The sequence below is a fragment of the Aythya ferina genome (assembly GCF_964211825.1).
Source record: "Aythya ferina genome assembly, chromosome: 1".
Classification (NCBI taxonomy): domain Eukaryota; kingdom Metazoa; phylum Chordata; class Aves; order Anseriformes; family Anatidae; genus Aythya; species Aythya ferina.
This window is the reverse complement of record NC_140296.1, coordinates 18,886,266-18,906,688: the sequence shown is the minus strand read 5'-3', so window position 1 is coordinate 18,906,688 and position 20,423 is coordinate 18,886,266. Positions and strand designations below refer to the sequence as shown.

The following is a 20,423-nucleotide window of genomic DNA, read 5'->3' as shown; positions in this document are numbered from 1 at the left end:
GATGGTGTGCTCATAGAATTAAACTGTACTTTGATAGTTTTTGAATAATCATCTGTTTGTATAGGGTTAAAATAGCAGAGACATGAGACGTTACTTGTCCCCTGAATGCTATAACAAATAAATCCTGATAACAAAAAGAGATTGTTAGCCAAACTTTGTATCACACTGTGATACAAGTGCAGTCACTTTACAAGTAAGAATATTCTAATTAATTGAACTAATTTCCATCTGTTCCTTTCTAAAAATAGGCAAGAACAGCTAGAGGCATCTCAGGTGGAAGAAACAGAGAAATGGCATTGTTCAAAGATTTAAATGTAGCAGAAATTCTAGTTCTGAGTGTGCCTTGCCTGCCATTGTGTGTAGACACACCTGCAGTGACTAGTGAGAGCATCCTGTGCTCTCCCAGACCCCTGGCTGCCTGGGACGCAGGGTTTGTAAAGACGAGATGCTTTAACATTGCTCTGCTTGCTCTTATTGTAGGTTAGAAATCTGGAACGATGGGTGACTGGAGCTTTCTGGGGAGGCTGTTGGAGAACGCGCAGGAGCACTCCACGGTTATCGGCAAGGTTTGGCTGACGGTGCTGTTTATCTTCAGGATACTGGTGCTGGGGGCCGCCGCTGAGGAGGTCTGGGGAGACGAGCAGTCAGACTTTACGTGCAACACTCAGCAACCTGGTTGCGAAAACGTGTGCTATGACAAAGCCTTCCCCATCTCTCACATCCGCTTCTGGGTGCTGCAGATCATTTTTGTCTCCACTCCAACCCTCATCTACCTGGGCCATGTGCTGCACATTGTACGCATGGAGGAGAAGAGGAAAGAGAAAGAAGAGGAACTGAAAAAGAAGGGAAGCGTCAAGGACAGCAACTACCCAGGAGCAGCGATGCCTGGCAGTGGTGGTGGAGGCAGCAATAACTCCAAGGATCCTCCTGCCAAAAGGGGGAAGGAGAAGCTCCCAGTCCGTGACGAGCGTGGTAGAATCCGTATGGGGGGCGCCCTGCTCCGTACCTATGTCTTCAACATCATTTTCAAGACACTCTTTGAGGTGGGCTTCATTGTGGGCCAGTACTTCCTATATGGCTTCGAACTAAAGCCAGTCTACCAGTGCAGCCGCCCGCCTTGCCCACACACCGTGGACTGCTTCATCTCGCGGCCCACCGAGAAGACCATCTTCATCATCTTCATGTTGGTGGTGGCCTCTGTCTCCCTGCTGCTCAACATGCTTGAGATATATCACCTGGGGTGGAAGAAGCTCAAGCAGGGCATGACGAGCCAGTACAGCCTGGAGATGCCCATCACAACGCTGACGCCGGTCATGGTCACAGGGGAGACCAAACCCGTGTCCCTGCCGCCGCCGGCACCACCCGTGGTGGTGACGACCACCGCACCCCCTCCCGTTCTGCCGGACACCCGCGCTGTCACGCCGCTGCTGGCCCCGGTGACCATGGCACCGTACTACGCCGCGGCTGCTCCCAGAGCGCGGCCCCCCTCCAACACGGCCTCGGTGGCAAGCTACCCCGTGGCTCCACCAGTTCCCGAGGAGAGGCACCGTGCCGTCACCCCCACGCCCGTCTCCACTCCCGTCACCATCCCGACGCCCATCCCCACGCCTACGCCGGCCGTCGTCAACTACTTCAACAGCAAAAACCACGCGCTGGCGGCCGAGCAGAACTGGGTCAACATGGCAGCCGAGCAGCAGGGGAAGGCTCCCTCCAGCTCGCCGGGCTCCTCCACCCCCAGCAGCATCCGGCGTCCCCTCCCCGAGCAAGAAGAGCCCCTGGAGCAGCTTCTCCCACCCTCCACCGGGCCCCCCGTGGCGGCGGCCAGCAGCGGCAGCAGCACCAGCCTGAGCGGGGCGAGCGGCACCAAGTGGGACGTGGAGGGCGAGGAGGAGCTGGCGGAGGAGCGGCCCGTCTCGGCCGCCTGCACCACGGTGGAGATGCACGAGCCGCCGCTGCTGGTCGACACGCGGCGCTTGAGCAGGGCCAGTAAGTCGAGCAGCAGCAGAGCCAGGTCAGACGACCTGGCCGTGTAGCGCGGTGGCCTCAGCGCAGCGGGGCCGGTGGCTGGAGGCAGAGTGGGCAGGGGAGCTGCCCCCATGGGGGCCAGGCCCGGCGCGGGCGGGGTAAAGGCTTGGGTTTCACACTTTGACGCTTGCTGGTTTTTTTGCACTCTGTTGAGTTGTAGTGGGGAAAAATAGCAACATTTTCTGATAGGTCAGGGGTGGCCGAAGCGCCAGGGGACCAACCCCGCTCTCTTTAATGCCCGTGGCGGATCTCCCAAGGGCAGCCGTAGTGGAGGCCCGCGCAGGTAGCAGGCGGCGATGGGAGCTGGTCTTGTGCCCCGAGGCTGACTTTGATTTGAGAACATTGATACCCTTAGCGCCCATGTGCCCGCCCATCATCTCCTTCACGCCCTTGCCTTCCAGCCTTTTCACACAAGCTGTTCGTGAGCAGACACCATGACTTATTTTCTTCCTCTTAAATCCTAATAGAGCCCGATGGCAAACCCCAGGATGGCATATTGCCTGTTGGCACCCGTCACCTCTATGGAACAACTTGCCATGTTAAAGACCAAGGCGACGGCAGTCTCTTCCGTATAACACAGCTTAATGAAGCCTTTGTGCTCATGGCAAGTTGCCAGTGTGATCCTCTTGGCTGGGCAAAGTTTAGGTAACCCCTGTAATAGATTTTATCATTTTGAAGTTCATCTTTCTCCTTTTTTTTTTTTTTTATTTTTTTTTTCACTCTTGACCTGTTAGGAAGTGTTCGGTTTGACCTTCTATCCAGTGTTTGCCGACCATGATCACACCTTTTTTTTTTAAGCCCACAAACACGTTTCAGCATGTTTGATTACAATTTTAGATGGCTTCTGACATTGCTTAGAAGAGGACAGGAATGTAAACCACACACCTCAGAAATGATTACACAGAACAATTTCTCTTCAGAAAGCAAGGATTATGATTTCAAGACATTGTGGCCCCATACGTTGCCCGTGGACAAACATTAGGATAAAGTACAGCTCTGCATTTTAGACTATTAGATACCAGCTTAAGTTTGTTGGAAAAAAAGCTTTTTAGAAGTAAACTTGAGTGCATATTTTTAAGTATTTAAACATTTTTAGAGTAATTTTGATCTGTAGGTTTAAACTTACTTGGATGTGTACTTACTCATTTTAGTTTGATTTTTGATCTTACAAGAAAATGTAAGGGGAAAGAAACTTAACTAATGGTGAAAGTCCCAAAGCAACATTATTTCCTGTTATGATCTACCCTGTCCTTTAACAGCAATCTGTAGTGTCTGACAAGTCCCTAAAAACAGATTTAGACAACATTGTATTGCAGAAAAGGTGGCTAAAATATCTGGGCAACATGCTAGTGGCTAAAGGGTCTGTTTTGATCCGACTGAAGTCACTTGCAGAATATCCATTCATTTTACCAAGGAGCAAGATTTGGGGATGGATCTTGCAGGCCTTATTCAATCGAAACTAAAATTCACATGGAGTTTTGGGAGCCAGAAGGAGCATAGATTTGGGGCCTTAGATAAAGACATTAAAATCCTGCTTTTGAAAATTGTGCATTTCCCTTAAAAACAGATGGAGGAAACTGCTGGGTACTTTTTTCTAAGGTGCAGCTTTCCTTTTCACTGACTTAGTCCTCCTTTCCTTTGTAACAAGCACTCTCGCAGAAATCAGTCGGAATTTTGCGTGTCTGATGAGGCTGGTGAGAGTTTGGGTACAAAGCAACACGGGATTAGGCCCAACTTCTGTTCTAAGCAAAATCCAAAGGAATTGAAGCTCAGAGTCGGTCCTATGGCTGCTGTCCACTGGAAGCACTGTAACTGGAGCAGAGCAGTCAAACACACTGGGATAGCCCCTCGCGTGGTCAGAGTATTTGGCCTGGCACTGCAGCCCTTCCTCAGGCAAGCAGGGTCACCCTGTAGCAAACACTTACAGTTGCCAGTTACTCTGCTGTTAAATGTTTTCCTCGATGTGTTGATTTTATTCAACAACTAAAATATGTTCCCACCACTCAAGATGAAAGATTTTTTTTTACTCCTTTCGAATAGACAGAAAGAGTTTCTCGTGGTCAGAGGCACTGTTCTGCAACCCTTAGGTGTGCTGTCCCGTGACTTCTTGACCTGCTTCTAGTCAAGTAAACGAGAAGCCTTTCTGCTGCCACTCATCTTGGGGCAGACACTGCATTAAAAGTCAATGTACAGCAGTACAATAAAGATTCCTACTATTAGGTGTTCAGCTTCGGGCATGCTCTTGTGAATTTTCTGTGTTATAAGCCATAAAACCCCTTTCTGCAAGAAAGCTAAAAGCTAAATCCTGCTCTGTGTTGGATCCCTGCAACTGTGCTGAACGTAGAGGTGATGCAGTTGCCTAGACGTAAACAAAGGCAGAATTTAGCTCTCACAAATTTTAGCCTTATTAGCAGCTGTAGTAGCGGTTTTTAAGTTTTGGTAAATGCCAAATAATTCAATTGCTGCAAGAATGCAATATGCATCTCCGTGTTGTAGTACACCAGAACCCATGGGCTGCATTTTCCTTTCCTTTATGCTTCTGAAGAATGAAGCCAAAGTCTCTCTGGAGTGTGTTTCTATAAACCAAACCACCTGCAATATGTGCTTTTTTATATGGAGGCCTGAGAGCAAACCTGACTTTTTGTTTGATGGAGCCCTGCATCTTGCAGTCTGTAACTTACTACAGCCTGTAGCGAGTGTCCCTTGCAGGACTGCATCCATATTGTATATAAAGAATTAAGAGAGAGAGTTTTAACTTAGGATCCATTGATACCTAGTCTGCCTGTTTGAATTAATGTGTGTGGTTAGGCCTGCAGAGAGTTTGGGTGCTTTTGTGGAATATATGGTATTTTCAGGCAGAGTAACTACTGCCAGAAGGCTGTAAAAGTTTTTTTTTTTTCCTTTTTTTTCTTTTCTTTCTTTTTTTTTTTTTTCTTTCTGTTCTGTAAGGTTCAGGGGGAGAAATGCAAGTCTTTTGCAGTCCCTAAGAGAAATCTGACAGGGCAGCCCCCACATCAAAGCGATACTAGTCTGAGAAAGCAAAGCTACAACTCACAGGTTGTGCTTTTAGGATCACCTTGTTTAAGTTCCACCAAATAACTCTACAGTGTCAAGCTTCTTGGTTGCCTACAATTTCATTTGGAGTCCAGTAACTGTTTCTTCGTTTAAGCCCAGGTAACTGTTTTGGCTGAAATCCCCTTTCGTGCTTACCACTCCTTTTAGTTCCTGTGTCACATTTGGGATCTGTTGGAAAAAAATCCCATTGATGTGGCAGATTTTGAATAATTAATCTTTATTCATGAATTATCGCTGAATTCAACATATGTGAGTAAAGCATGAAGACCAAACTCTGGATTTGTCCTAATGCATAGTGTTCCAATAACACTACAGATCTTAATTGGAACTAATGGAAAAATTATGATGAGGCCTAACCCTTTTCACTTTTTTCCTGAGTAAGAATTACAGATAGAAATTATTTAGTGTCTAATAAGATATTTTCAGTACATAGGTATTAGTTAGTACATCAAAAGGTGAGTGTTTCAGTTTCAAAGGTATTTGCCCTGTTTTGGTATTAAAAAAGATTAGTTTGCTATCTTCTGTAATTCTGGAAAAACTGTACAAACACCAACTAACTTGCAGAACAGAGTCTGTTGGCAAAAAGAGCTGTTAATTTTCAAGTTGTTTACTCTTATACATTAGTTAATTCCAAAGAGGGGGCTGGTAGCAAATAGTACTTTGATTTAGCCTGCTCACGTGGCCATTCAAGCCACAGTCCTGAAAGATTGTATTCACACCCCTAACCTGAAGCCAGTTATTGCAGAAGAGGCACAGAATCATGCCTGATCAATCAACTAAACAAAACAACTCTTTTTTTTTTTTTTTTTTTTCTCTTTTAATAGAATGTGGGAAGATTGTCTTAACTAAAGTTAAAAAAAATAATAATCTAAGGTAAACTATGAAGAAGAGAAAAAGAAAGAAACAAAACAAAACAAAAAAAAGAGATATTCTTTGAACAGGCTACCAGGTGTATGATGTGCTACTCTTTTCGCAGTAAGTCATCTCCCTGTTATTAGTTGACCTTGCTTTGAGCAAGGGGGTTGGACTAGATGACTTCCAGAGGTCCCTTCCAATCACAGGGATTCTATGAAACACATTTTCCAAATCACTGATGGCAACATTACATTCTTCATAATAGTTTTACACAGTATACAATATATATCTATATTGCACATAAATACATAGTTTCTTGGCCATGGGCACGTTGATCTGTTTTCTGTCACTGAGCTTTTTTAATTAGTGCAGCTGTCAGTTAATAGAAAAGAAAACCAAGTACAGATGATTTAAAACCACACATTTCTTCCCTTTCTATTTTGATTAAATGAAAACAGCCTGCTAGAACCTTCCCTTTATAAAAGTGGTATATTTTGCCTATGAAAATCAATCTCTTGGTTTTTCATAGATCAAATAAGTGCTCCTTGAATCTGTTGGTCCATGCTGGCATTGAAAAATCCTAAATTCTTGACAATAGGTAGTATCCACTGATGAAGCAGATGAGCTGTGTTCTTCTCTGGTGTAATTTGGAAGCCAGTTGTGTGCAAAGTGGTACCAGGGATTGATTTGGCTCAGTGTATTTGTCACTTACAAAGGCACATGGAGCTAATTAAATGTCTGACATTTTGCAGCTCTTGAGATTATTTTCTGGTATGAATACATAAGTGTAGGATCGGTAAAATAATTAAGGCAAGCTTTAAAACTCAGATGAATACTTGGGTCCTTTTTCGGTGATTCATGGGACCACCCCCTCTGCCGATGCGAATTGTTGCATTCCACTGAGCTCATGTGAGTGATAACAGTCTGCGAAAGGTTGTCTGCAAAAGCAGAGCATTGAGCCCCCAGCTCGTTTTATTTATTTATTTTTGACACATACACTAACACCATGGATTAGAACAGGCTGGCTTTTTTTTTTTTTTTCCCAGTTGTTTTTGTTTCATTTACTTTGATTTTTCTTGTGAAAAGTGTGCTCTTGTAATTTTTGATTTTCTGAAGTTTACATTCAGTTTTTGATTTCAGATTGCACATTTGGATGAAATTGTTTTCCAAGTTTACATTTGTATGAGAAGTAAAAGAACGACTCTGCCAAAATCTTAAACCTAAAAGCGAAATGTCAGAAATGTCTTACTCTAACACAGGAACTTTTCAGACATAAGGCAGTACCATTAAAGAAAAGGAAACCTGATCACTGATCTATAGCATCAGTTTCTCTGTATATTTAAACAATGGGAGCTGGATATATAGGGAGCACACTATGGAAAAAGATGCTTTTCACCATAAACTTAATTATTACCCAGTAAATTCATTATTATTGAATTAAGTTCATTATTATTGATACGCCTTCTTGTGTGTGTAGAGGTTTAATGACAAAAACTAGCTGTGGCATATGTCTTTTAAGAGCTAAATTTACAGCCTGCTTTAAAATCCCAAACAAACTACTCGTGGAGAAACACTGCACTGTTACCTGTAGAAGATTTTTGAAAAAGGTAAATGTTTTGTTTTCCAGCCAACAATATGGTTCTGAGCCTGCAAATGCAATTTCATCCAAGTTATTTTTACTCTTGCAAATAAGATCATTAAAGGTAATGGGACTATTTGCATAAGCAAAAAACACTGATGTGGAAAAGAAATTGTAGATTTGCATTTTAAGTTCATTGTGAGATGCCAATCAAATTCCAGAAGTTTTAGTCCTTGAAGAGTTATGCAAGAAATGTGACCGTACTTTAAGATGGAGAATATATTCCTGTTCCCATTGACGCTGTTTCTCACAATTAAAGGGTTGTAAAGCATTAGAAAGCTTACTCAGAGCTTTCTTGTTGCTTACTGGGTGTTTGTCTTTTACATGACAGAACCTGACAACAAACATAGCAAGTTTTCTGGGCCATCAGGGACTTGTAATAACCATAAAAGCAGTAAACGGTTAAAAAGTGCTGTCTTCAAAGAAGTGCCTTGTGTATTAAACTCTGTAAGAAACAAGTTGATGTAAATGTTAATTTACCTCAAATGTTTACAAAATCTTGACTAAATAAACTTTTTGTACCACGGTATTGTCTCTTCTAGATTAAATTTTCACGGCTGTGTAGATGGTCTTAAAATACTGGGATGACTGAACAGTTAAGCTAGGTCAGTTAGCTCTCTCCCTTTATTTACTTACCTTGCTGCTTCCCTTCTTCATGTGGCGTGCTTGCTGACTTGCAGCTGTCGGAGAACTGGATGTTTGAAACCCACCTCCATGCAGAGCTCCCCGTGCCTTCAAAGGAAGCTCACGGTCCAGAAGACACGGCTGGTCAGGACCCGCACTGGCAAGTGCAAGGGGTGGAAAGCTGGCTGCCTTGAAATTAGCAGGAGGTCTTCCTCTGCCTTCTGCCAGATGCATGTTTACACTTGGCTCTTATTTTGACACACACATTTATCCCATGTTGTTATGGTGTTAGTAGTGACTCCCATCTTTTCCTCAATGACTTTCACTTTTATTATGCATCTAGCTGGTTTGTCTAGCAAGACTCTTACTATAAATGCACAGTGGATTTTAGTGTCCTTACTAGGGATATGCCAGGTACCCACTGTGTTTGAGATTTGCCCCTTGTAGGCAAAGTTCATAGTTTATCACACAGGAGTGTAACCCAGTTTGGTACTGAAAACATATGTACTTGAGTCCAGGCCCAAGTTTCCAAAAAATTTGGTTTGTGAAGAGCAGCAATGTGGGCTAGATTAAGTGACTCTTGTAGAAATGTTATTGCCATGGCAGGAGTGTCTCTATCCTGTGGTATTGGGTGTTTCTCTTGTGTTAGTCCAGTCTAGTGAATTTTTGATGCCTCCTGTGCTCAGGCACTGTGTCTGCTCTACCTGATGTATCCGTATGGTAAAGCAGATTTATCCGCCGTCTTTGAAGATTGGGCAAAGGTGAAACAAACGGACAAGGCTGTAATATGGATAGTTCTAAGATAACGCGCAGCAGTGGGAAGAAGCCAAGGAAGAATGTGAATGAAGTGATAATAGTGATACCAGCTGCATGGGTAAAGAGGACTCCCTTGTCCCTGATGAAGAGCACTTTTTACTACAAATTTATGTGGCCAGAATATGTTGCATTCTTTTTATTTAGATGCAGATTTCACTGCAAAGTTCCACAACCATGCAGTCTGAAGAATGGGCAGAGTACTCCCAAAAGAGCCGAGAGCCCCAGCTGGTACAGAGCGTGGCTGTGCACTGGGCTCTCCCTCCCTTGGGAGGCAGCCACACCGCCTTCACGGGGCAGCCAGGCTCCTAAAGAACTGCTGACAGAAGCACGAAACACGGATGTTGCTGCTTTTAACCTCCCGAGGCCTGTGTGATGGTGGGGATAATGTTTGCTCCTGGGGCTGCCTTGCTACATTGAGCAAGGCGGCTTGATGAGAACTTGTGGAGGGATAACCAAAAACGCCTTTGTTTGTAGGAACAAAAATCTCTATTTGGAAATGGCAAAAAAAAAAAAAACCAACCAACCAACCAACCAACCAACCAACCAACCAACTCCCCCCAAAAAAAAACAAAACACAGAAATAACCACAGAAATTTAATGTTCCCACTGAGCCTCACAGAGTTTAAAAATGAAGTAACACCATGCAATTCTCTACCTCCGTGCAAGGTTTTATAACAAAGATGTGAAAATCTCTTCAGAAGTATCTGTCCTTATTGTCCCTCAGCGACATCTGTGTGAAATGATGTAGATTCAGTCTGCTTCCAAAGCTCTGAATTTGACCTGAGTCCAATTTGGGCTGTGTTCTCACCTCTGGGGCATCAGTCCTGATGCTAACTACAAGCTTCAATCAAGGTGAAAGCCGCACAACAGTACAGTTTCTCCCCCAAAACCGTGGCTGGGCAAAGCAAAGCTTGTGGCAATGAGTGGAGGAGGTGTGTTGGGGGCAGCTCTCCAACCTTCTCCTGTGACCCTGCATTGTACAGCTGTGCTGGAAGCCAAATGAGGAGCAGCATTTTTGGCAACTGGATGTGTCTCAGGTCTAACCATCTTTGTGTCTGTTTTCAGTTGACGATGAAATAAGCAGATGTTTATCCAAAATCATGAAACTGAAGAGAAGCCCTTCTCATAGAGATGGTCTAGGAAGAATTCACTATTCCTGAAGAATCCTAGTCCAGGAAAACAGTGTTTGAGGAAGTGCACATTTTAGAGCTTACAGGTATGTGCAAGAATTTACTGTGCCAGAATTACTGGTGACTTAAAGTACTGCTACTGCGTTAGTAGAGCAGTTGGTTTGCACCACCTGCACTTCATTGTGTAACTGTGGTGGTTGGTTGTTGTTTTTTTCCTTCATATAAAGGAATTAGTGACAGATAGCAACAAAATGCTGCCTGTCATAGTAGTTACCTCCCTTTTTCTCGAAGTAGCTGATCTGCATACCTCTGTGTCACTACTGGTAGTATAAGGTCTACCAGAACTTTTTTCAGGATCAAGAGGAGGGTCTTCAATGAGAGGAACTTTTGCCATACCCCATTTTCAAGGGTGACACTCGGCACTTATGACAGTAGCTACAGGTGTTAAGGTGCCTGGGCTGCAGAGAGCAGGGACAAGTACATTAGCACCAAAATCATGAGATCATGCACAGCTGCAGAGGGGAAAAATAAAATAAAATATCTGCAATTCTTTGTCTTCAGTCCTATTTATTTGTCCTGTGAAAGCATGATAAAACATATACAAATGTCCAGGCTTTGGCTGTTCTGAGTAATGTGAAGCATGGCTTTTTAAAGAGTTCCTGTACTATTTAGAGACTATTTCTAAAAATACAAAGTGCTTAACAAATTCCTGCTCTCTATTCTGTGGTACAGATTTCTCCTGTGTTTATACAAGATCCACCATAGTCAGTGAGTAGCTGGTGGGAAAGTGAAATAAAAACCTTATTTTCCACACTAAAATATGTCTTGTATTTCTGTACTCCTAAATTGAGAACTGAACAGGAGAAAGCAGTTAGCAGCCAGTGTATATTCTCACTTCCAATTTGGCAAGATGAAACTTTCTAAAGACTTTGGCTGTAAGGAATGTTGTGGTCTTCTGAGCAGATATTAAGGGATAAATATGGTTGGGTTATCCAGCCCCACAGGGGAACCTACTGTTTGCTTTGCATGGCTTATCCAGTGCGGTCTGTTATGAAAATTCAGCACAAAATGCAGAAGTAAGCAGCTGAGAATGGTTTGCCTAAGCAAACTTGTTCTTGTTTGAATTAGTCACAGATAATCTGAGAAAGCAGCTTCTTCATTATGAGCGGTGGAAGATGAGGAAAGGCAGAATCACAGAGTAGAGTAGTCACATTTCTTCCTATTTCTTTGTTAAGGGGAGTTTCATGCTGAATATAAATACATTGTACCAGGTCTCTAAAACAGAGGTAGTTTTCATACCCCCATTCACCATCCCTCCTTTCTGTCTCTCTGCTCTCTAGCAGGGATTTAATTTTTTTCTTCAATCATGAAGTTCCTTCTGTCTTTCAGACTGCCTGTACCCGCTGTAGGGCCTGGTATGTATCTTTAAACAGTCCTGTGACTGAGATTGGAATACAGTAAAAACAACAAAATCAGACAACGGAATGAGCAGTAAGGACTGACAGCATCAGTTAAAGTTATTTAAATTAACCACGGTTTAGTGTGGCTGAAGTTTTATCACAAATAGCTATCACAGTGCTGAGCCTGATTTGTCCTAATGTACGTATGACCGTGAAGCAATACTCAGCACTGTCACAGTTAGCAGAAGTGCTTGTGTGTGGTTTGTTCAAACAGAACAGTGATTTTTTTGTAAACCAAACCATCTATTTTCTTGACAAGACGGGCAATACTGGCATGACCTGGACAGGATGGAGAAAATCCTGCAGCAAACCCAGCCTGGCTGGGATACCAGAAACACGCACCACTAACTGTCCTGCTTTGCAGCATCCCGGAGTCTTACTAACTCTCTGCTCCACGTAGTAAAGCCCAATGCTTTGAGAGAGAAATTCTTGGCCAAGAATCTACCAAATGATCCCTGCATTACATTTGCCTGCTCACACAGGTCAGCCCTGCCAGCAGTGCCAGGCAAGCGTCAGGGATCTGCCCGAGGGCCACAGGCTGCCTGTCACTTCCCTGCTATGGAAACCCAAATGTCCAGAGGTCCCAGTTAGTGCAAGGTCCTCTGCAGTGTGCTGCAACCACAGCTTCTGGCCACAGCATAACCAACATTTATTCAAAGGAAAAATACCTGAGCAGTCCTCAGAATGCCAGCAATTTCCTAGAGTTTTGGACTTCTGGGGCTGAAGAGTAAAAACCAAGATTGCTGCCCACCAATCACACTGCTTTTATTAAGTAGCATCTAAAACATTCCCTGTTTGTCATTTATATGTGTATAGGACAACTAAAATACCCAGCATATCTTTCCAAGCCTGTAAAACTTCAGGTACTGATATGGCTATTCCTGTAGTGTGCTTGAACAAATTCGTTTTGAACCCAGAAAAACCTTTGCGCAGTGCACTCAGCTCACTAGATGAGTTCTTTTTCGTTTGGAGCTTGCGTGTCAGGATGATGTGAGAGGAGGCAAGCTGGAGACAAAACCAGTTGTGAGAAGGCAGTAGAGGCAAGCTCCAGGCATATTTTAGGGCTAAAGATCTAGTGCTGAAACCACTCAATGGCTCTTTGGGATTTTTTCAGCTTCCAGCACAGACTGCTGTTCCCTGCCTGGCTTTGTCCTGACACCCATTACTTTTTAAAAGCTTCTTTCTCTTACAGAAAGTTTCTAGTCACCAGAAAAAAAAAATGCTTTCAGGAGAGGACTGTGCCTGCTTCTGTTGGCTTAGTCTGTGAAAGAGGAGCTCATCACTTCAAGATGTAAGTTGCAACTACAGCCAGTTAACATTCAGAATTTCTATTTCATAAGAAAGCCTGAGATTTCAAATCAAGAAGCAATATGTTTTCATGTATCTTTTGTGAATGAAACTCTAAGAAATTCTCTCTAAAGGTTTTTGTATTAGGGAAAAAATCAGATGATCATTTTAGAAGCAAAGTATCATTCTGGAATTCATCTCTTTTTTCCTTCTTTCTTTTTTTTTTTTTTCTTTTTTTTTTTTTTCCTGTTTTGCATTATTTTAAGGTTATTTTGCAACATGTGAAGGGTAACTGCACCTCACGTAGTGTCAAGCCAAACAAAGCAGAGGTGGTGATGACGGGGTGATTTCTGAGCTCTTCCCTGAAGGCACCTCAATTCCATCTATAGTTATTTTAGACACCTAGTTGTTTTGAATCTTATATCTTCATCCTTGAGTTCAAAGCTTTCATATCCAGAGTGCTGAAGAGCCATCTCCATAGAGGATACAGATGGGATAATAATCCCATTGCTGCTGAATAAACTGGAGAGAAGATGGACTGCTCGTCATCCATGTGTAATGGGAAAGCCTAAATGTATTTGCTTAGGTGTGAAAATCTGTTACAAATAAAGCCATGACCCAACTTTCTAACAGTTTTGTGTACCCCTCTGAATTCCTTTTCCCTACGGCTGCTATAGCAAGTCATGCATGACACTGAAATGTGCATTACAAGTTTTTTGGTGTATAGGAGAAGTGCAGTGATCTGCATGTAATGTGGGTAGCTGTCTTTATTTTCAGCTGAAAGAATTCTCTCAGTTGCAACAACGTAAATCCAGTATAACTCCATCACATTGGTGAAACACAGATAAGACTTCCTTTGTGTTTAAATGACTGCCGTGGACAAGATCAATTGCAGAAAGAATAGTTCTTTTTTAAAGAAAGATCTGCAAGTTTAGTACATAATGGGCCAAATTAATCTCCGCTGTAAGTACACTCATTGGTGTTGCAGCAGGAATGAATTAAGCCCAAAGCAACTTTACAATAACTCATATATAACCATGCACAACTAGAAGTGTAATCACTTTGAACAAACTCAGCATTGTCTGGAGCATAGTTGGTCTGCTGAACCTCTGAGGCTAGGAACTGGCCATTGTGTGTTGAGTTTGTTTAGACAGTACCATTTTTGTTCAATTGGCTACGTCTGTGGTATTTTAGTGACAGCAGAAATGTTCACCCTCACTACAGAGTGACATTATAGCTGCTGGACAGGATTTTTTTTTTTTTTCTAGAACATGTATGCTGTAACTCATTTGTACACTTTGAAAGAAAATTATAACCAAATATAGAGAAACAGTGTGTTTGTTTCACCAGTTCTAAAATGTATGACTCTTTGAGTTACATCCTTAATTCAAAAGGGGTTGACATACTCTTACAGAATAGCCTTCAAAAGTGATAAAAGCAGCTGAAGAGAGTGAAGACTGAAACAAATCAGATCCAGAATGTATTAATTCTGCTTTAGAGAAGATAATGTAACAATTTTTCTCTGGCTTCAGGCTTGATTTCTGTGTAGTTTTCAGTTCCAAATGCTGTGTTATAAGTGATACAGCCACTGCTATACCCACGGAGTTCCTCAGCCTTCATCAATGCGGCTCTTTTAGAGATCACCAGCTGTTCAGACCCCATCAGAGGAACACATGGGCTGTGCATTTTAGGCCATCAGTATCAATGTCAGAAACCTCTATGGATGGCAATCCCACAACCTATATCCTCTGTTTTTCTAAATGTCCACTGTGAACATCCCAAACCGCAACCTCTGGCCATTGCCACTTTTTTACACCATCTGCCACAAGCAAGAAGCATTAGGCTCTCTTGTGTTTGTAACTTCCTTCCAAGTGTGTTAGGCTCCTGTTACATCCTCATTTAGCCTTCTATTTGCCATACTAAATAAGCCCATCTCCCACAACATCCCCTTGGGGCTCCAGGCCCCTGGCCATCCTGACTGACCCTTGCTGGATCCTCTCCAGCTTCTCCACATCCCTCTTGAACTGAAACTGGACACACTACCCCAGGTGAGGCCTCACAGGCACTGAGTAAAATCAAGCAAGTTGCCCTCATTTTCCTCCTTGAGAGGATGACTCCCAGGACTTCCACAGTGTGACAGTGAGCAGTCAGAGAGGTACACAGCTAGCTGGGCAGGAGTGAGGTTTCTGATCTGCAGGTAAGTTTGCAATAGCTCTTTTAAAAACTTCAGCAACAAAAAGAGATCAAACAGAGTTGAACAAAGAAGGGAGTAAACTGAAAGCATTGTGAAATGTATTTTGGAAGAACTAGGCAAGAAATTCTCCTGTGCAAGGTGAAGTTAGGATTTTGTTGTGTATTTTGTTTGTTTGTTCATTTAATCTTTGGTATGACCAGATCTGAAGATATTTGACATATTCCTAGCAAGAATCTTTGCAGTTAGAAGAATATCTTCTACATTGTATAACATCTATTTTCTTGCTTTGTCTACCAAATGTCCCATGTCTCCTGTTGGGTTTATTAGCCGTGTGGTGGTCAAAAGCCCAGCTGTCACCTCATCAAATACAGAGATCCAGATCTGGCTGGTGATGTGAGGTCAGGTCCAGCCCTGACAATTTTGTTGTTGTATTGATGGGGTGGGGTGGGAACAGAGGAGGTGGATGAGGAAGTTTCAGCAAGACAAAAGTGATTTCCCTTTTTTCTTAGTTGGCCACTGTTGGAGGAATAAGGGCACACTTATCACTCAGGATATTTATAGAGTTTCCTACAAGAAGATGGTTTATAAATAACTACAGATCTCAGGGCAACTTTCAATTTCTTTATGGAATAGAGGCCTTAGCAGAGAGTAGGAAAGTTTAGTTTTACTCAGAGTTTAAAAAGCTGCTGCTTGTGATACTTACAATTAGAGCTCCAGCCAGTGTGTGTGGTTCAGAAGAGCTGTCGAGGCAACTCACTTATGCTCTCCCCCCTGCATTATCTTTTTTTGTTGTTTTTATGGACTTTCCAGCATCCTAAGGCAATCTTATAGTATCATAGAATCACAGAATCACTTAGGTCTGAGTAGACCTCTAAGATCATCAAGTCCAACCATTAACCTAGCAATACCACGTCTATCACTAAACCTTGCCTCTAAGCACCACATCTACACGTCTTCTGAATCCCTCCAGGGATGGTGACTCAACCACTTCCCTGGGCAGCCTGTTCCAATGCCTCACAACTCTTTCAGTGAATAAATGCTTCCTAATACCCAACCTGAACCTCCCCTGGCGCAGCTTGAGGCCATTCCCTCTGGTCCTATCACTGGTTACCTGTGAGCAGAGGCCGACCCCCAGCTCCCCACAGCTCCTTTCAGGCAGTTGCAGAGAGCAATGAGGTCTCCCCTGAGCCTCCTCTTCCCCAGCCCAAACCCCCCCAGCTCCCTCAGCCGCTCCTCACAGAACTTGTGCTCCAGGCCCTTCACCAGCTCCGTAGCCCTGTTCTGGACACGCTCCAGCACCTCCATGTCCTTCTTGTGCTGAGGGGCCCAAAGCTGAACACAGCACTCAAGGTGCGGCCTCGCCAGAGCCAAGTACAAGGGGACGATCACCTCCCTGCTCCTGCTGGCCGCACCATTCCTGACACAGGCCAGGATGCCGTTGGCCTTCTTGGCCACCTGAGCACACAGCTGGCACACATTCAGCTGGCCAGCAACCAATACCCCAAGATCCCTTTCTGCCGGGCAGCTTTCCAGCCACTCTTCCCCCACCCTACAGTGCAGCACTGGGATTTTCATGCCCCAAGTGCCCCCGGCACTTAGCCCTGTTCATCATCATACAGTTGGCCTTGGCTCATCAGTCCAGCCTGTCCAGATCCCTTTGTAAGCCTTCCTGCACCCAAGCAGATCAACATTCCTGCCCAACCTGATGTTGTCTGTGACAATCTTGTTCATCCTTGCAACATCAGGCAGTATTGCCTTGCACTTTTCAGCCCCTGCTTGCAGCAAGGCTCATGGCCCCACTGACCTGACCTGTTTCAGCTGAACTGCCTCCAGCCTGTGGCACATCTGCAGCTTGACAGACTTCCTCCCATACGGCTGCTGTGACAGCCTGGAGTTCAGGCAGGAATTAAAGTGCTGATGATTCTTGGGAGCTTGGCTGGGTGATGGGGTTTGCTAAAGAGCGCTGGTATTTTGGGGACGGTCTCTTCAATGGAAAGGACCCTGCTGGCAGGGACAGAGGCAACATGCCATTAGAGCTTGGGGCACTGGTCTTAGTGACTGTGATCCTGGCAGCCATGGGAGTCAGGGTTAGTTGGTCTTTCACCTATGGAAGTGGCAGAGCGTTCTGGAGACTGTGTCGACTCTTTTGTCTTGGTCCTATCTCTGGGTGCTAGCATTAGCAGTCTAGGCAGTGAGGTCATTGGGAAAGCACAAAGGCCTCACTGCCAGTATCAGAGCTCTTCGGGATCTCTGGACAGCAAGAAATCTCTTGATTGGATTCCTTAATGGATTTATTTCTACCTAACTTGAAATCACAGGTACAGATGTGACAATTCGGGTGACAAAGCACTGGAACAGGCTGCCCAGAGAAGATATGGAGTCTCCTTCTTTGGAGATATTCAGAACCTGCCTGGATGTCATCCTGTGTAATATGCTCTTGAGCAGGGGGGTTGGACTAGATGATGTCTGGAGGCCCCTTCCAACCTCAGCCATTCTGTGAGTCTGTGATTTGGGGATAACTTCTTATGAATTTACCTGTCATCTTGAGGCACACATTTCCAGAAGAATTTCCAAGCTACAATTGTTCTTTGTCTGACACTTCATCTCGAAGATGTTTATCAGTTCCAGCCCAACACAGACAAGAGACAGTCCATACCCTTCACTTCCAAACATTTTTTGCTTACTAAATGCTGCCATCCTGTTGGTCACTCATGGGCATCACCTTGATGCCATTTCCTATGGATGTCTCTCCACACATTCTTACATCTAGGCTCTGTCTACACCATGGGATATTCAATGACTGCTTAGAGTCTTTCTGTGTAAATATTTCTAATGCATGAGCTGTGTGGAGTGGTAGTGCATTAGTGCTGATTCTCAGGTCTTTCTGTGCCACCATGTAGGATACTGTTAATGGTACTTCCCCTTTCCTCAGAGTCTGGTTGAATGTTGTGCCGGCAGCTGACACTGTTGAGCCATGTCAGCTCCTGGCACCAGCCAGCCCACGTCCCCTGCAGGCCCGGGCACTGTCAGATGGTGTGTAGAACAGATTAACCAGCTGGAGAAGACAGAACCAAATCCCAAGAGTATCTCACCAGGGATGGTCTTCTCAGGACCTTGGGGCCCAGCAGCAGGATGTACCTAAGCTTCAGAAAGGACTCTGGAAATCACTACCTGTGCCAGATGCTGGTGCCTGTATGTCATGAACATTGTACCTACCTGACAGGCAGGAGAACTGTGCCAGCTCCTGGGGCTTGCTCACATAGGCAGGTTGGCAGCATTAACCCTGTAAAAAAAAAAAAAAGTTAAGCAACCTCTTCCACAGACTTTATTTTTTTAAGGAGTTTATAGGATAATAAGGAATTACAGGCTCTGGTGAAAGTCAGTGTTAATTTGTGCTTATGAATCATCTACAGTTGAAATCCCTGTTTTTAAATCTGCTCATCGACACCTAAAAACTGTTTACTTACAAAATTCAGAGACCAGTTTCACTTAGGATCAGGTACTACTCAGAATTTTCCTGAAAATAACCCTAATATGAATGTGCCTATATATTGATTTAGTTTAACTCTATTATGAAACTTCCCTTAGCTTAAGTCTAAGCAGATTCATAAGTGATTTCCTGAGACAGACTTAAAAGATAGCTTAAAAGATAACAGTCTTTAAAGAAACAAAGTTGGAAGGTACATGGGTTGTGCTGTAAAGTTGGTCATGAAAAATTAAACAGGCTCATGCAAATTAAATATCTCACAGATAAATACACATGAAGAGAGCCAGACATAGAAATCTGCATAGTTCTGGGAAAAGTTCCAAGGACAAACAGAGAGTCCTGCCCATTATTTATCATTTTATTATTATTTTTATTTTTATTTTTTTCTGATAGGTTAGCTAGTGTCACCTAGAAATGACAGGCTGAAAGTGTATTTTCCCTTCTTCACAGCTCAGAAATATATATACATTTTTTTCCTTTTATGAACTGTTCTATCAATCCCTTGGTCCTTGGTTTGACTCTTATTGTGGTTCTTGACCCCGGATTATTCATTTTAATGTTCTCAGGCATCTCTGCACTGTGCTACAGTCAACAGCGTTGACATATCTGCACACATTGGAATCTGCTCACTTCAGGATTCTTATCTGCCTGTGGCAGGAGCCCAGTTGCATGGAGACCCTGTACGACAGTCTCTGGTTTTGTTTTCTGCTGACTGTATAATGGGTCTTTCTGCATCTTCCCCCCAGAGCAGCCACCTGTGGAGTGGGTCAGCTGAGATCTTCCTGCCTCCCTGGAGCAAAAAGGGGCTGCTCACAGAATACATCCAAGCTTGACTTATAAACATTTTGTCCTAGAAAAATAACAAATTAATATCTGTGATATGCAAAGGGAACTTGGTTGTGCTTACAGCTATTAGCCAAGAAAGATAACTTTTGGCTACAGAGAGTCCCAGCTGGGCTCCTCACAAGGAACATTCCTCTTCAGCATTGCAGAGACCTTTGTTGTGCATTGTCACCAGCACCTCCACTGTCTGGCTGCTCTTTTGTCCAAGAGTGGTCAAACAAAATTTTAGGGCTCTGCTTTTCAGGCTAAGATGCAAAATATTTACATGTAAGCAACTAACATAAAATTCTGTCTACTGGTGTAAAAGTAGGATGGTCCTTAAGTAGACACCAGACATGGATAACCCTGATGAGTAAAGAGTTAAGTCCAAAATGTAGAGTAGTTACCAAGCAACTATTTTCCCTTCTGTATACAACACTGTGTTATCATTACAGTGCTCAGAGATAGGCATGACTGACACAGTGAAGTGGGCCCAGTAGGCGTAATCAGCTTCATGTCCTGTACTCCTGCAAGCTCGGCTGGTTTGTTTCGAAGAATAATTGCAAAGGGCAGGTCACCAAGCCTGAAAAGCACATACTGAGTTTTCAAAACACAACTGATCTGTCAGCTTGACTGAACATTTTTCAGTATCTCTGAATTTATGTCAGAAAGGTGAGGAATTGCAAACCACGTATGTCAGCCCAGCATCTCTGAGGTGGGCTAGCTGGCTGGACTAACCTTTTATAAAAGTGACCTCCTGCCAAGACAGATTTACAGAGCAGGCAAGCTTTGGCACTCACTGCCCTTCTTGTGTAGTGGCTTACTTTTGTACTGACTCTTCTCCAAAATGTTCCCGCAGCATTTTAGAGCATACTCTTTTTGCTCACTGTTGGTCCAACAGCCAGGAAACCTCAAGTCTCTTAGCGGTGCCTTCGCATTAACCTTGAGAAAGTCCTGCAAGCTCCCAGTACCTCCCTTTCTCCACCTCCAAAAGGGGCACACGACTTTC

The 20,423-nt window shown here is 43.7% G+C and overlaps 1 protein-coding gene across 2 annotated transcripts; it reads left to right on the top strand.

The window, feature by feature from the left end:
* Nucleotides 1-236: 236 nt before the first annotated feature.
* Nucleotides 237-8,092, top strand: GJA3 (gap junction protein alpha 3). Of its 2 annotated transcripts, XM_084536190.1 has the most exons (3): nt 237-1,986; nt 2,493-2,670; nt 7,096-8,092. In XM_084536190.1, the coding sequence occupies exons 1-3, from the start codon at nt 498-500 to the stop codon at nt 7,139-7,141; spliced, it is 1,713 nt and encodes a 570-aa protein (XP_084392316.1). In that variant the 5' UTR covers nt 237-497; the 3' UTR covers nt 7,142-8,092. The 2 variants fall into 2 exon arrangements, with proteins under 2 accessions (XP_084392316.1, XP_084392317.1); XM_084536191.1 differs by lacking the exon at nt 2,493-2,670.
* The last annotated feature ends 12,331 nt before the right edge of the window (nt 8,093-20,423 follow it).